At 36.2% G+C, this 15,110-nt stretch overlaps 1 protein-coding gene across 7 annotated transcripts in view; it reads left to right on the forward strand.

The window, feature by feature from the left end:
* DIAPH2 (diaphanous related formin 2) overlaps positions 1–15,110 on the forward strand; it is a 233,921-nt gene that overhangs the window by 104,678 nt on the left and 114,133 nt on the right. For all 7 annotated transcript variants that reach the window (XM_030498240.1, XM_030498235.1, XM_030498237.1 and 4 more), the window contains one exon: positions 6,815–6,939. In XM_030498240.1, coding sequence (XP_030354100.1) covers positions 6,815–6,939 — 125 coding nt within the window. The remainder of the gene's footprint in view (positions 1–6,814; positions 6,940–15,110) is intronic.

Genomic DNA, 15,110 nt, shown 5'->3' on the forward strand with positions numbered 1-15,110 from the left:
ACTGAACACGGTGCTGTTCTCACTCACCAGCTCTAACACTACTGGTTATGAATCTGTTCTCTAAAAGATTTTATTTGTGGTATGAAAAGTTAGTTCACATTCAACTAATAAACCTATTCTACAATATACTATTGTTTAGTTTTACTTCGAAAAGTTAACTGAAGTGCTGCTATTGCCAAGAGAACTCAGAGGCAGTAGGAGGTTGGCACACACAGAATTTGTGCAGGTCGTGAAGATAAGCACAGCACTTGTCAGGATTCAACCAGAAGGACTCTTACAGGCTTGGAGTGTTTTCTTTTTCAGGAAACTGGTCTTTATTGCCAATTAATTTGATCTTAAGTAGTAAAAAATATTGAGTCGGTAGTGAATTGGATAATATGACCTGTCCAAAGCCAGGAAGGGATTTCATGTTCTGATATACGACTTAAGAGATCAATGACTTGGTACTGTGCTGTGCTTTGGAAAGGAGTTTTAACAACTGGCTTATGTCAATAGTAGTAGTGGCAGTGCATTTTGGGCTCCTAATGCGCTGTTTGTTATGATCAATTCATAATGTCCTAATAAGTTGTATTATGTGCATCAGAATTACTCTTTTATTCTTAAAACATGTACATAAGCACATTAATTGCTGGAACTGAGGGAAGTAGTTTTATTCCTTAAACCAGAGTACAGTTGTGTACGTATGTTGATATTAAACATATGATACCCACAGAAACTTCTCTTTTTGCTCTGTGGATATATTGTGTGTTTCAGGATTATGAGCACTGTCTGTAACTTCCCCAGCTCCAATGGAGAGAAGAAGACATGCTGCTTATGATGCTCTGGTTTTAGGCCTAACAGGCAATATTTTTTTCCTTCCCCCACTATCTCACTTGTCAAGGCAAACTTGATAATGGCATTTGCACTTCAGTGTGTGCAATATTCAAATTAAACTTCCTCACTTTAGATGGCTGTTGTTCTGAGAAGCTGAAAATTTGTTCATAGTTTGTACCCAAAATTGTGTTTTTAATATTTTAGCTTGTGTGGTGTAGTTCTTCTCCAGATGTGTTTAAAATCTGTCATCCTTTTCTTAAAGGGTATCAGATATATCTGTTTTCTTTGTGTGATAAGACGTGATAATGTCATATACGTTTGTGTTGCATTGATTTTAAGTCTTGATCCAGTTAAGATTACTTTGGATAACTATTGGTAAGTCTCCTTCCTTTATTTTTGTAGATAGAGAACAATATTGCAGTCTAGAGCTGCTGCATATACATGCCTCATTAAGCATCATCTCGGACTGAAAGATAATTGGTATCCTAGACCGAATCTCTCGTTCAACTCTAAAGCCAAGAGCTACTTGGGGCTGGACTTGTCACTAAGTGCTTTTATCTTGGAATTGTGGTTCACCTTTGTTTGCAAATGGTGAGGACAATAGAATCAATGCACAATTACTTTATCTTTGTTTAGGATAATGACGTTACAGTAGAAGTTTAAAATGCTAAAGCATAGCTGGGTCATTGCCTTCCTTCACCGTTCGATATCAGTGTTCTGATAACGCAGAGACTCTGCTGGTGGATGAGATCTTGGCATGCAAATTATGTTTTGATTGTTAAGCATGAATAGTTTGTGGCAGAAAGCTTACCCATTTTTTGGAACAAGAGAGTGGTGATGTGCCCTAGCTAGTTAAATACTCTAGTTTTTAACCTTTGATCCCAAGGTGTTTAAACCTCCACCTGTAAGCATTTCCAACAATAATTTTGAGCTTATGAATGTAATACCATTTCATGTAATACCATTTCTACCAACTGTAGTTGGAGTTTTGCTTTGAAATTTAGACACTGTTGGCCTAGAATGTACTTCTCCATAGTTCTTTACTTCTAAGTTCTGTTAGAAACACAGGAGGTGTATCTAGAAATTGGAGTGTTTGCTTCTTATCAGTAGTTGCCATGATTGGATGCAATCCTAAGGATTTGATCCCACCTGTCTGGACTGTTCATCTAATATCTTCTTTAAAGCTTCTAATGATTAAGTTCAGTGTTTTCCCTGGCAAAAATAATTCAATATAAAGTTATTTTTACTGTTGAAGCTTGTTCTAGGTCATCACACTTCAGAGTTAGTGAAGACCTGTTTCTGATAAAGCAAATATTGCATGTGGTAACTCCATTACTTTTTTTCCCATCTGGTATTCAGGAGGAATTATGTCTGAAGCTATGTGTGTACCATGCTCTTCAGAATCATTTTTCCAGTGCTGGATGTACCTTTTTAGTACAGTGGCTTATCTATATATCAAAGTATGACAACATGGTTGATCATAAATTGGCACAGGATACCTGTGTTAGGAAAGATTTCTAGTATGAACAGTGACATGTTAATTACTTCAGAAATAACATGTTAAGGGAACTGTACTGCTTTCAAGTTTGGAAGCTGTTCAACCATGAGGCCTCAAGTATGGGTTGTTTTGTGTGATACAGGCATATTATGCTATATATCACGTATATGTGTGTGTATGTATGTATGCACACATAAATGTATTTAGAAATATATATATGCCTCTGAGTTATACATAAGGTACACCTGTATAACAAAAATACATATATAAATGTATTGATGCATATGTATACCTGTGTGATGTATTTATGACAGTATATGTCCATATATATACCCACACATAATATAGAGGTGTACTCTGAGATACACAGAATCCTCAAGTAGACTGCAGCAGCACTATTCACCTAACTCCAACAGAACATTTATTCTCTTGATAAATACAAACTTAGTGGTATGAATTGAGTAATCAATGATTGTAATTCCTGCAGATTAGGTACTTGCTCACCCATTTCCACTCAAGCTGTTTTTCAGACTTTTGTGAAAGACTACCTCCACCTGCCCTCAGGCAATAAGAAATAAATAATCATTACTATGCTGAGAATGTAGTTACGGTACAAATACTGTCTAGACTTACAAATCCACTAGTTCATTTGCTTCATATAGACTGGCTTTTGCTTACTGAAGTAATTCATATCACTGGCTCTCACTAGGGTTTTTACTAAGCGTGGATACGGCTATCCCTGTTCTTCATCATGATCAGAGACTCTTTGAATTTATTATGCAAGAGACATTGCACCTAATCAAAAAGTATCACTTTGCCTCTTGCTATAGGGGAGGGCTCAGTGTGGTACAGTGTTATTTTACAGAGGATTATGCTGTTGTGTGGTACTATCACTGTATTACTGTACATAAAAAATGCTTAGCTTGACTGTGGGGACTAGCTGGCATTTGACATTAACATGAGATTAACTGCTTGTAGCATTTGGCTAGGACTAAAGTGGTCTACCAGACATTCACTAAGCCTTCCGTAGCGTGCAGTCTGTGCGACTGCTTTCTCCAAAATAAGTGGATAGGATTTCTTTTTTTCTACAGAGGAGGAATTAATATAGGGGAAAATAGTAAAATCAAGAAGAAAAATATCATAGAAAAGTTATAGGTTGCCCAGAGAAGCTGTGGCAGCCTCATCCCTGGGAACGTTCAAGGCCAGGTTGGACGGGGCTTGGAGCAACCTGCTCTAGCGGAAGGTGTCCCTGCCCATGGCAGGGGGTTGGGAGTGGATGAGCTTTATGGTCTCTTCCAACTTAGACCATTCTGGTGTGGGTTCCCTTCCCCCCATCTTTTTTCTATTTTTCAGTATTTGTCTTGTTGTTGCTATCTTGAAATGAGATATTTGTGTGCTGCAACATTAAATGGAATAGTATTGCTGCTACAAAGAGTCTTTCCCAGTAATAGTATGAACAGTGTTTGTGTGCCACTGAAGACCAAATGCTACGTTTCATGTAGATTTTTCAGGGTAGTTCTGATAGGATGCTTAATTTTCACGTGGAATGATGGGCAAATTGAAGGTATATGAGCCTTTGCCTTGTGATCACCAGCTTTGAGTATAGTGTTTAGTATGCACATTTATGGAATGGTTTAAAAGAAATGGCATTTTGTGGCAAGTAAAGTTTATGCTTTCATAAGTTAAAAGCTTGACAGAAATTTACATGATTTTTCCTGAAAGACTAAAAGGTATCCACACTGCCTCCTCTTCACATTGCCGAAGTACTAAATCTCTAATAAAACAGTTCATGGGAGGAAAGGCAGATATTTTATTATAGTCTATATATATGTATGTATTTCTTGTTACGTAATCTTTTTCAGTTTGTCTTGCAGAACAACAGCTTCATAAATTGTTTGAACAGGAACTTGTACATTTGTCTGGGCTAGGCAAAAAAAAGGTGAATGAAAATGCATATCATACAGTGGTTTTTTGGTAATTCAGTGGGAACAGAGAAGTTAATTATGGGAATAAGAATTTTTGAATGCAGCCTTCTTGCTTGGATCAAGTACCTTTGTGTTTTCAAAGTCAGGGGGGCCTCATCTAAGCTGTTTTCTGAACTTAGTTTTATGAAACAGAGTTACTGAAAACACTTTTCTTACATATTAATAACAGAGACTAAGATTTCTTCTTTGTCATTACTTGCTGAATTCCTTTAGACTTTTACATTTGAAACAAAAACTGCTCTTGCTAAGTGGTCATGCATTTAAGTATTTTCAAATTGCTGAAAACAGTTAAACTTGATCTGTTATGTTGCCTATTTACTTGAGAAGTAACACATGAGCTGCTATTCTTTTTAGCAACAAAATTACCATTTGTATTCTACTAATTTATTTTTCAGTTCTAGCATTTTACTTCAGTGCTGTTGGTCTCCCTTTCCAACCACATAATGGCCTATAAAAATATTCTAGTAATTCAAGTCAAGTAAAAATGTGTGCTCCATTTCTGACAACAATATAAAATTATTAAACTAATGCAGCCATAACTAGAAGCTTTGATAATGTGTATTATTTAAGCTGCTTTATGGTTGATTTCAAGTTAACTCTTGAATGTTATGTTAATAGCTACAAGGATACTGTGCTTGGTATAGATGTATTACTCCTCCATCCCTGTTGAGTTAAGCTTGAAAAGCTGTTACACTATAATTCTAAGATTACATGATTAGTTAGTATAGTGGCACCCAATAGAAAAGATAAAATTTAAAATAAAATCAAGATTATGTCTGTAATAGAGAGAGCTGTATTGGTGCCTTAGGTATTTGAATGTGCTTGTGAAAAGTTACATCATTGTTATGGCTGATATGAACTGTTACTTACCAAAAATATAGAATTGCTTTTGGTCTGGGAACAGCTTCCTCCATTACAGGACTCTTATTTCCTATATACTTTTTTTGTTCTTCTCAAGCTATCTTGAATCAAATTCATATTCAGTTCAATTAAACGCATAGATTAAACTATGTGTTTAATCCCACATAGTCCAAGCACAAGTTTTTAAATTACAAGAGAGTAAGAAAATAAACCGTTCTTTTGAAAATACTCTGCAACTTTTGGGCAAAACACCATTGGAAAATAAGACAAAGTGGAAGCCCCTTTAAAAACAAGTCATGTGCTTATCTTAAGTACGCAAGGAATCCTTGGGTTAACTGGGAGGCAGAACTCCAGCATTAGTTTTGTAGAGCAGCTGCCTGTAGCCAGTAATTACTGAAAGGTAGATAATGGGCTGGATGTTCTCCCCTCTGGTTCCACATGTCAGAAGTTGTTTGTAGCTGTGTCTTTTTAAGAATTGACCAGGATTATGTGAACTGTCACTAAAAATTAAGTAATTGTAGGGAATAAATCAGCTCCAAAACAATGTATACATGAAATATAGTGTACTCAATTAGAGGAAGGACATGAAATGATGCAAATGTTGCTGTGCTCCTCGGGGAAAGGTGATGGTGAGATTGTCCACTTGTTCTTGCAAGCTCGTAATTGTAAACTATGCAAGAGGAGACAAGGAGCAGAAGTTGGAATTTGGTTCTAAAATGAATCTTTAGATTGAGAGGAAGTGGTTGTCAAACCGCTCTTTATGATTAAATTGAGAATGATAAGTGGACTTTATGGATCATGTCATAAAAGTCAATATTACAGGTTCAGTTTGTTTTAATATTACAATGTGCCCAGGGCTTCTCTACAGAGACTGTCACTTTTCATCGGGTTCTAGAATTTCATTGTGGTATGATGTTGCTTCCCCATCAAAACTGTCTTGTCATGATTTCCTGTGGAGATTTCTCTCATGATGTATCAATTAGTAGTTGCTTAATACAAATTACAGAAACAGTGGTATACATGGAATAGCACATGACAGAGTAAGCAGTGTCTCTTTAGAGGTTTTTTGGTGCTGTACTGTGAGTCCTTTATTTCTTTTTTGATTATCAGTAGCTTTTATTATTCATTATTCAGACCTACCCTTGAGATGAACAGAGGGTTTCACAGATGCTGGTTTCTAGAAATCAGTTTAATTTCAATAGAAGAAAAATAGTTGATCTCTTCTCCATGTCTATTCCTTAAATAGTTTCTGTAACAGAGTACATGAGTTAATAAGATCATTCATTTAACCAAGTACATGCATTAATAAGGTAAAATCTCTTTGAACCTTAGTTACTTTTTAATCTTTGTATTAGATTTAGAAGAATGAAATATTGGAATTTTACCAATAAATTTAAATAGAAATGGAATCATTTCAACTAATGCTAGAATAAAGCGGTGACATTTCAACATAAAATGTGATGATTGGTATATTAGATGAGAGATTTTCACTCGATTTTTAAGAAGAGTGGGATTTTTATGAGCAGTAATTCAGAAAAATGTGAGTCTACTTAATGGAATCGTTCTCCTATTTATGCTGACATTGCTTTTTCCCCCCTATGATGGTAGCCTTTCTGGAATGTGGAATCTTTTTACTCACTGTCATTTTTTTCCTTAGTTTCAGCCCAGACTCTGAAGAGCAACCTCGATTCAATGAACCATCAGATCCAGCGCCTAGAAAATGACATCAAGAATTTCCCTAAAACACAGGATGAAAACGATAAGTTTGTAGAGAAGATGAGCATATCCTTTTTGCATGTCTTCGTTGGTGAGCTGAACATTCTGATTGCCTGGATAAGTATTTATAGCACTTGAAAATAAGTTTTACGTCTCTTCATCCGTGCTTTTATTCTAGTGCTGAGAAGGGCGTAACAGAACATGTTGAATGTCAGTCAGATGTCATGGGTTTGTGGGTTTATCAAAGGAAAAGTAGAGAGGGGATTGATGGCCAGAGCCATTTATAGCTGCTCATCGCTTTTAGTAGGTGCATGCAATAAAGAGGTTCTCCTAACTATTGTCTGTTTGGAAAGTAAGTTCTAGTGGGATTAACCATCTGAATGGGTTCAGTGACACAAATTCACTAGAAGATACTGAGTACCTTCTCTATATGGATTTATTTTAAGTTTCTGACAAGACTGTGGAAAAGTAGCTTAAGGAAGACAGTTCGTGACTAAGTGGAAAATTGTTTCTTGTTACTTACATGTTCTCTTCCACCTTGTCTTATTTTCAAGGTTAAGAGACTTGCTAATAATCACAGTTATCAGTTCTGCTATTAAAAAAAAAGCTTATTATTCCTGTGACATACATTCACATCAGAAAATCTTGTAATACTGCCCTGTAATTGTCCTTTGCCTTGTTGTCATGTGCGTAGGCTGAATACTGTCAAGTAAGCCCCACTTTTGTTCATAAATTAAACCAACATATTGAAATGCTTTTGCAACCATGGTTTCTCGTTGAGCTTGACAGCTCCATTTTACAGGTTATATGCATTATTTTTCACTTGTGTTGAGTAAGTGCTTTGCCATTTGTTGTTTTGCTACCTATGTATTTAGTGTACCACTAAAAATGATTGGCATCACTCAAGTGATATGATGAGGAAAAAGAGCCAAGTAGGTAATGTTCACCTTCTGTGCTGTGGTTTATCACGTGAGTTTCTTAGAGAAGAAAGATTGTCTGACAGTGCAAAAGTTAAAAAACAAGTGTGCTAACTCTTTTATATTGGCAAAAATAAGAGGATCCTGTGAAGTTTTTGACAATTAACTGTTGAAAGTCTCCTGAGCAGCCTTGTTTCAGTGCACCTGCATTGATGTCCCAGCTAGATTGCCAATTCCTGGTAATTAAAATAGGCACCCTGAACTGCAGATATCTGCTAACTTTTATCATACTAGTGAATTTGGTGGCTTGACAATAGATAAGGGTGTAAGAAATGAACTGATTCTGCTGAAGAATTTATGTTTTCATAATTAATAGATGACCTGATAAATGGGGCTCTTTGTTTTTAGAAAGTCATCACCAGTCATATCAAGTGATGAAATTTGTTTCTGCTTATCATTGAGTAGTTTTAAGTTTTCTACTCTCCTGTATTAGTCTTCAGTATGTATTACTTGTTTTTTCCATCAGCTTCTTGAAGAATTGTTGTTGATAGCACACACTGAGGTTAGAAACTAAAGAATTTCGGGCTGAACATCTCTCAAACTCCTTGAGTGTTTCAGAAAATTTGAGACATGTCTGAACCTAAATCATCTCTCAGTACAGAGTTTTAGGATGTAGGAATTCTACCATAATTAAAGGCTTAGTTTCTCTTTTTCATTCCTGCTAATAAACGAAGCTGTTTACCACTAACTGGATGAAACTGTCTTCAGGAATACGAAAGGGCCATGGGTTGATGTTGTACTAAGGTAGGAGATCAATTACAATGAGAATGCCATTCATGGTATCAATTCTTAGTAATAAAACTAATGAATATTCATAATATAGAAGCAAATGCTGTGAAAGAAGTTATTGATTTAGAGTTTTTCTTAAACTTTTTTAGCAAATATGTTCCCGTTACTGTGAGTGACACAAAGATGAATAGAAATCCTTACATTTCGATCTAGGAATTCTTCCTTGCAGTATTCCTAAGCAGGACAATTTGTGATTTCACTTATTCAGTTTTTCTTCTTTAGTGCATACAATTATTCATCTCGGTGCATACTACTGATGAAACTCTTAAATGCTTAAAAGTAACTTAACACTAGTTTGGGAATTAAGTACAAAACCAGGAAGAGTAGCATGTTACTATTCCACAATCTGTTTAAAAAACTGTAGTATATTGCAAAAGTAATATCCTTAGGTAAATATGCCACATTGATCAAAAAACTTTGAATTAAAGCTGTCAGAATTCAATTCATGTAATTTTGACTGCAGCCATCTAACTTCATACATATCAAAAGGTTATTTGAAAACATTTTTAAGTTACAAACTGAAGAAAATGGCTGCATGTTATCTGAAGAGTTTCTATTTAAAATAAAACTGCAGGCAACTAAATGAAATCACTCAATAACACAAACACATTCAGTTTTACATCATTTCCTTTAGAGCTCTGCAGATACTCAAGTGAATTGGTTCTGTAATGCAGACAGTATGACTTCCTGCTTAAGGGTGTCTTACTTTTTCCTTTTCTGATCATAAGGTTCAATGAATATAATAAAAGAAATTCAGGTGAGGTAGCTATAGGTTGATTACTAAGGTATAGTGTGATCATCTGATTTGATTTCAAGCATAACAGAATGGTCTTAGCAAGTAATGCCACTATCAACTTAATATCTTCTTTTTAACTATAAGCATGTATTTTATGACAGTATACAATCTTGACTTTCAAAATTCAGTCAGTGTAAGTTCTATATATCTGATAGATTGTACCAATGATTTTCCTCTCAAATTTACATAAGGATGCTGGTTTGGCTCCTTGTGTTTCAGTAGCTAGCCACCATGACAATTTAAGAACTGCTGAAGTTCTTTGGACCCATTTCTTAGTAGGTTTCTTTTCCTCCATGTGAGAATATTTATACTGTGGTCAGGTTACATTTATCTGCAGTAATGAAATGGATTCACTTCTTTACTTTAGGAATTTTGCTCCCAAAATTTTATCTGTGGGGTTTTTTATATGCATTTGAAATACTGATATCAACTAGTTAGGCTATTTCAGTAATTTTGTAGCTTCATAGGCATGAAGAGTAAAAAGCGTAATATTATTTATCTCTCTTTCTGTATCAAAAATCTGGCCCTGCCACCATCATTGTAGAGGAGCTTTGTGTTCAACTAGTAAATACAGTTTAAACTTACTTCCATGGTCACTATTTGCATCTTGAATCTATGTTCCTTGTAATGAACACTGTGGACTTTCTGAGTTACGGAAATACTTCTATGGGATTCTGAAATGATTTTTATAGTTGCTGTCTTGCTATCATTGCTTTAATTGGGATTGTTATTGCCTAAGTATTTAATTGCATAAGTTTTAAGGAATGCTTACAGCACTCTGAAGTCATTGGGATCATGAAGCTGAACTGTGTGGTTGGCCACCAGAAATAGTTCAGTTCAAGATGAAGATCACAGCTATGCTGTAACAGATAGTAGAATATACTATGGTTAAACAAGAAAAGAAAAAAACAACAAAGAAAAAGAAAAAAAGAGAGGTCAAAATATTCTTTCTGTGAATTTCATGCTGCATTAAGTAACTGATGTGTGATTCTTGAGACAACTTTTTCATCATCTGCTCCATGGCTACAATTGTACTTTACTTGAAGATCAAATTGTAAATAATTTAACTTTAAATGTGAGAGGTTTCTTTTATAATTAGCCCAGCTTCATGCAGCACTGGGGAGTCTGATTCAACAGTTTAGAAAAGTGATTACAGACTATGACAAATGTGGCTTACACTCCTTGTTTTATTTCAGTGTTTGTGCCTCTAATGGAAGATTTCTTTAAAGCGGAAAACTCGTACTTGCCATAGGGATATAGGCTGCTTTCTTTTCAGTGATGTTAAAACATGAGTGTCTAGCTGGGGATTGAGGAAGATACTCAGATTAATGGGGTTTAACTTTAAATGTTATTATGAAAGATTAGGGACAACAAATGAGAAGCTATTTCAGAGGGAATAAATGGAAAGTTGTATGGAGTTTACTTATTAATTAATTTTGACTTAGAACTATGGATACACAAATAATAAATACCAGCTCTTTGCCCATCCCAAATGGGCACACTCCCCTCAGTGACAAAGGTTTATTCCTCTAGAAAACAGGCAGGAGCTTTGAGCTTGGTTCTGAGGAGAAGGGTAAATGGTAGAGCCAGGCAGCCGCAGGGCTCTTTGGTCACAGGGCATTGGGTTTGTTCTTTTTGTTATCCTGCTAGTTGGAGAGAAGGACTTCCTGCTTTGTTGCTTTTGGACCATTATGTAATTTGTGAACAATGTTACATGAATCTATTTATATAATGTCTCCTAGGTCTGCTTAAGTGAAGACTTTATATAGCTTTTCTGTGTTTCAGCTGTATCATTTACCCTAGTAAGAGATATGAACATGGCCAGTCATGTTAAAGTCTTTTCCTTACTAGAGCAATAAATGGTGCCAATCATTTATTGGTGCAAACTCAATAAATGTGTTTTTCTAACTGATTGCATCCATGTGAAGAATTAAAAGCTTATTTTTAAAGAATTGCAAAATTAAGGCAACTATGAATGAAAGAATAAAAATTACTGCAGAGAAAAGACTTTCAAAGCAGAGTGCATTCATCTTATTATTTAATAGGAAACAGCCATTTGTGAACTAATTTGAATTTTCAGAAAGGAACACCATTCATAACCGAATCCTTTTTATGAAATTAAAAAGCTGCCTTCCTGAAAGGCTGTATTCTCACTGGATAGATGTTTTGCTCATAGTTCTATCTAATAACAACTTTTGTTTTACATCTAAATAGGAGGGGGTTTTTAGTTCCTTATTTGATCTACTTCAATTGTAAAGAAAGGATCTGGGGAGAAGTGTGCGTGGGACTTCTGTGCACTGGGAATGTTAGACATTGCATGTGCACTAAACATCAACCGATAATTCTCTTGTCTGAACCACTGTACCACGGAATCTCTTAGAGCAGGCTGCTAGGGAAGAAACAAATATCCTCTGCATCAGAATCTCAGCATCTGGGGATCGTTGTGAACCATTTTTCCTCAGAGTGACTGAGCAGCAGGACAACATTTACACACTGACGTGGAGTGCTGAAAGAATGTTAATGGCATTAACACTCCTGTCATCTGTTAACACTTGGGATTTCCTTCTAGCTTGTTATGGAAAAATAATTCACCGAGAGTGTTTTGAGATGTCATTTTTAGCCTGTTTTTGTTTTTCAGACTATTTCAAATGCGCTAATGCCTTCATTTCTGCATCAGAATGTACGTTAATATCTGAATTGCTCATAACCGGGGGCTTCTCAGAAATAACCCCATATAGGGGAAATTTCTGGGAACTTTATATAGCCCTACATTTGAAGTAACTATCTTTTGCCTGACTGTATTTAAATGCACTTTCAAATGTAGAGGAAATGAAACAGGAGTGATTTATCAAGTTGAAGAGATCAGAACGTTAGCTGTTCTCTCCAAGTCTTACCTCAGAAAGAATTAATGCTTGATTAAATGCTTAATCAAGCAATTTAAAAATGTTTTCAACTATCAGCTGTTAGTCTTCCTTGCTAATCTAGAGAAAAATAACCCTGAGTTGATATTGTTTATAAATGAGGAAAGGCTGAAACAATGGAACTTTAAAGTCCTTAATTATTTTTCCAGTGGGGAAAGATGGACTGCTTACAGTTACACTCAAATCTTTTCAACTTTGATTCACTTGATTCTTAAGAGGATCAGCTGAGGCCATCATATGGTCACTTTTGTTATCACCCAGGAAACAATTAGGAACTTGTTGGAACTTTAGGATCTTGCTAAATATAAACAAATTCTAATGAGCATCTGGTAGTAGTGCTGGTACTGCAGCATTTAATGAGACTTCTATTCGGTATTAGTTAAGAATACATGCTTTTTGTAGTTTGCGTTTAAGTATGAGCTAAATTATTTCTTCAAATACAAACTTCTTGTGATTAATTTGACTTTCAATTAGCAAAATACAAGAAAAGCCCTATTTTTTTCTAGGTTAAAATAGTAAGTGGAAAAAGAACTGCCTACTGAAGGTACAGCACAGAAAGTAATTGTTTATTTGCTGATGAATTTTTAGTTTATGGAATTTTCTGTTTAAACTGTATCTTCAGTTGTTTCCATATCTTTTTACTTGTGGTTTACAAGTTTCAAGCCCAAGGAAAGAGAGCAGAAAAGACCTTTCAAGGTCTTACCTTCCTGCTTGAGAGACATTACATTTACCTTCTCAATGTGCAAATATGTGCAGTATATTAGAACTGCAGTGATCAGTAAATAATTTTCTTCAGTTGAGATTTCCCTTCCACTTTCCCTCCAAAAGTACTAAGTTAGATGAAATGTAAAATCACCCCCTATGTTGGCTCTTTCTATGCTGATTTCTTATTTTACTGCTGATTCTTACAAGCCCATACGAGCTGAGAACTGCTGAAGCAGGAATGTGAATGGAATTAATTTTGAAGCTATGATTCTGTTGGGCTCCTTTTCTAATCCCTTTCAGTTCATTGTTCTGTTCTAGTCAGATGTGTAAAATGACAAAAAGGGAAGTGAGAATGCCATCAGCTAGAGAAAATTTGGAAGACAATATAGCAAGAGGAGAGTGGAATGTAGTTAGTGGAGGGAAGGATGATCAGGTAAGGGGCAGAACGACGAGATTTAGAGAGTGGCAAGAAAATGTCAACATGACAAAACAAGGCAAACTTTTACTTTCTGCCTACGCCCTGAAAGTTCCAAACATGTTTTCCTTTGTAAGCCATTCTCAGTACTGTTTAAATCGAAGACGCTTTAAGCAGTAAATATAAGCCCTGTTATGCTGTACGTCTTTTACTTGATAACTCATTTCATATTTGAGTGTGGGGGTTTTTTTGGCTTCTTTTTTTGCTTGTCTCTCTTTAGTATTGCGGTTGTATAGGTTAATGTGTAGGCCTCCTTTTGACTTGTCCTGGGTTCAGCTATAGCAGTCATTTTTCTCCTTCTTAGTAGCTGGTGCAGTGCTGTGTTTTTGACTTTCAGCCCGGGAACAATGCTGATAACACCGATGTTTTTAGTTGTTGCTCAGTAATGTTTATTCCAACCAAGGACTTTCTCAGTCTCATGCTCTGCCAGGGAGGAGGGGAAGCCGGGAGGAAGCAGAGACAGGACATCTGACCCAAACTGGCCAAAGGGGTATTCCATACCACAGCACGTCATGCCCAGTATAGAAACTGGGGGGAGTTACCCAGAAGGCCTGATCACTGCTCGGGTCAGGCTGGGTATCGGTTGGCGGGTGGTGAGCAATTGTATCCTCTCCCCTTGTTATTTCCCTTATCATTACTATTATTGGTGGTAGCAGTAGTGGTTTTGTGTTATACCTTAGTTACTGGACTGCTCTTATCTCAACCCGTGGGAGTTACGTTCTTTTGATTCTCCTCCCCATCCCTCTGGGAGCGGGAGGAGGAAGAAAGGGGGGGAGTGAGCGAGCGGCTGCGTGGTTCCGAGTTACCGGCTGGGCTCAAACCACGCCAGACTATAAGCAACTTTTTTTCCTGTTTGATGGTTCTCTGGATTTCTGCTATCATAGCACATGCCCAAGTATATGATTTGTTCATGTTGTAAGGAACTTTTTGAAGTAGAATGTACATTTAAGTACTGGGAAAACCTTCTTTCCCCACTCCCCCTGCCACCCACTACAGATTTGGGTCAATTTGAATTCATTCTTAATGAGATCTTAAAATGATTTTAACAACTTCTACCTTTTTCTGCACATTCTCTAGGCTTTTTGCTCAAATTTTCATTGCTGATTGAAATGGTGAGCAAAGAAAAAACAATAAATCATGTGGTTGGTTTACATTAAATTTTGCATCCAGGATGCTCTGTTCTTCAGTTCATGTCCCTCTAAGCAAGCTAAATTTGTGACTGGAGTACCAGATTTGAGAATTCAGTGAGTTGCTTGGCTGTTTGACAGCCACCAAATGTGTATGCCCCAAATTTGCATTATTTTATGTTGCCCCAAATGCAAGAAGAAACCCCCCACTGAAATGCACTCTGGAAAAGGAAATCAGCAGTGTATAGTTTTATGAGAGGTTACATTTAAAAACCTTTTATCTCTGAACACTCACATCATATTGAAATGGGTATGCTAAAGCAACCAAGACACACTTGATTAAACCAATCGTGCTTGTAATTCTTAGAAGTACATCTGAAGGTCTGACGTATTTCATCAGCATAGGCACAAAATCCCACTTCTGAAAGCACTGTGATAGAAGATAGG

Source organism: Strigops habroptila, chromosome 9, assembly GCF_004027225.2.
Source record: "Strigops habroptila isolate Jane chromosome 9, bStrHab1.2.pri, whole genome shotgun sequence".
Taxonomy (NCBI): domain Eukaryota; kingdom Metazoa; phylum Chordata; class Aves; order Psittaciformes; family Psittacidae; genus Strigops; species Strigops habroptila.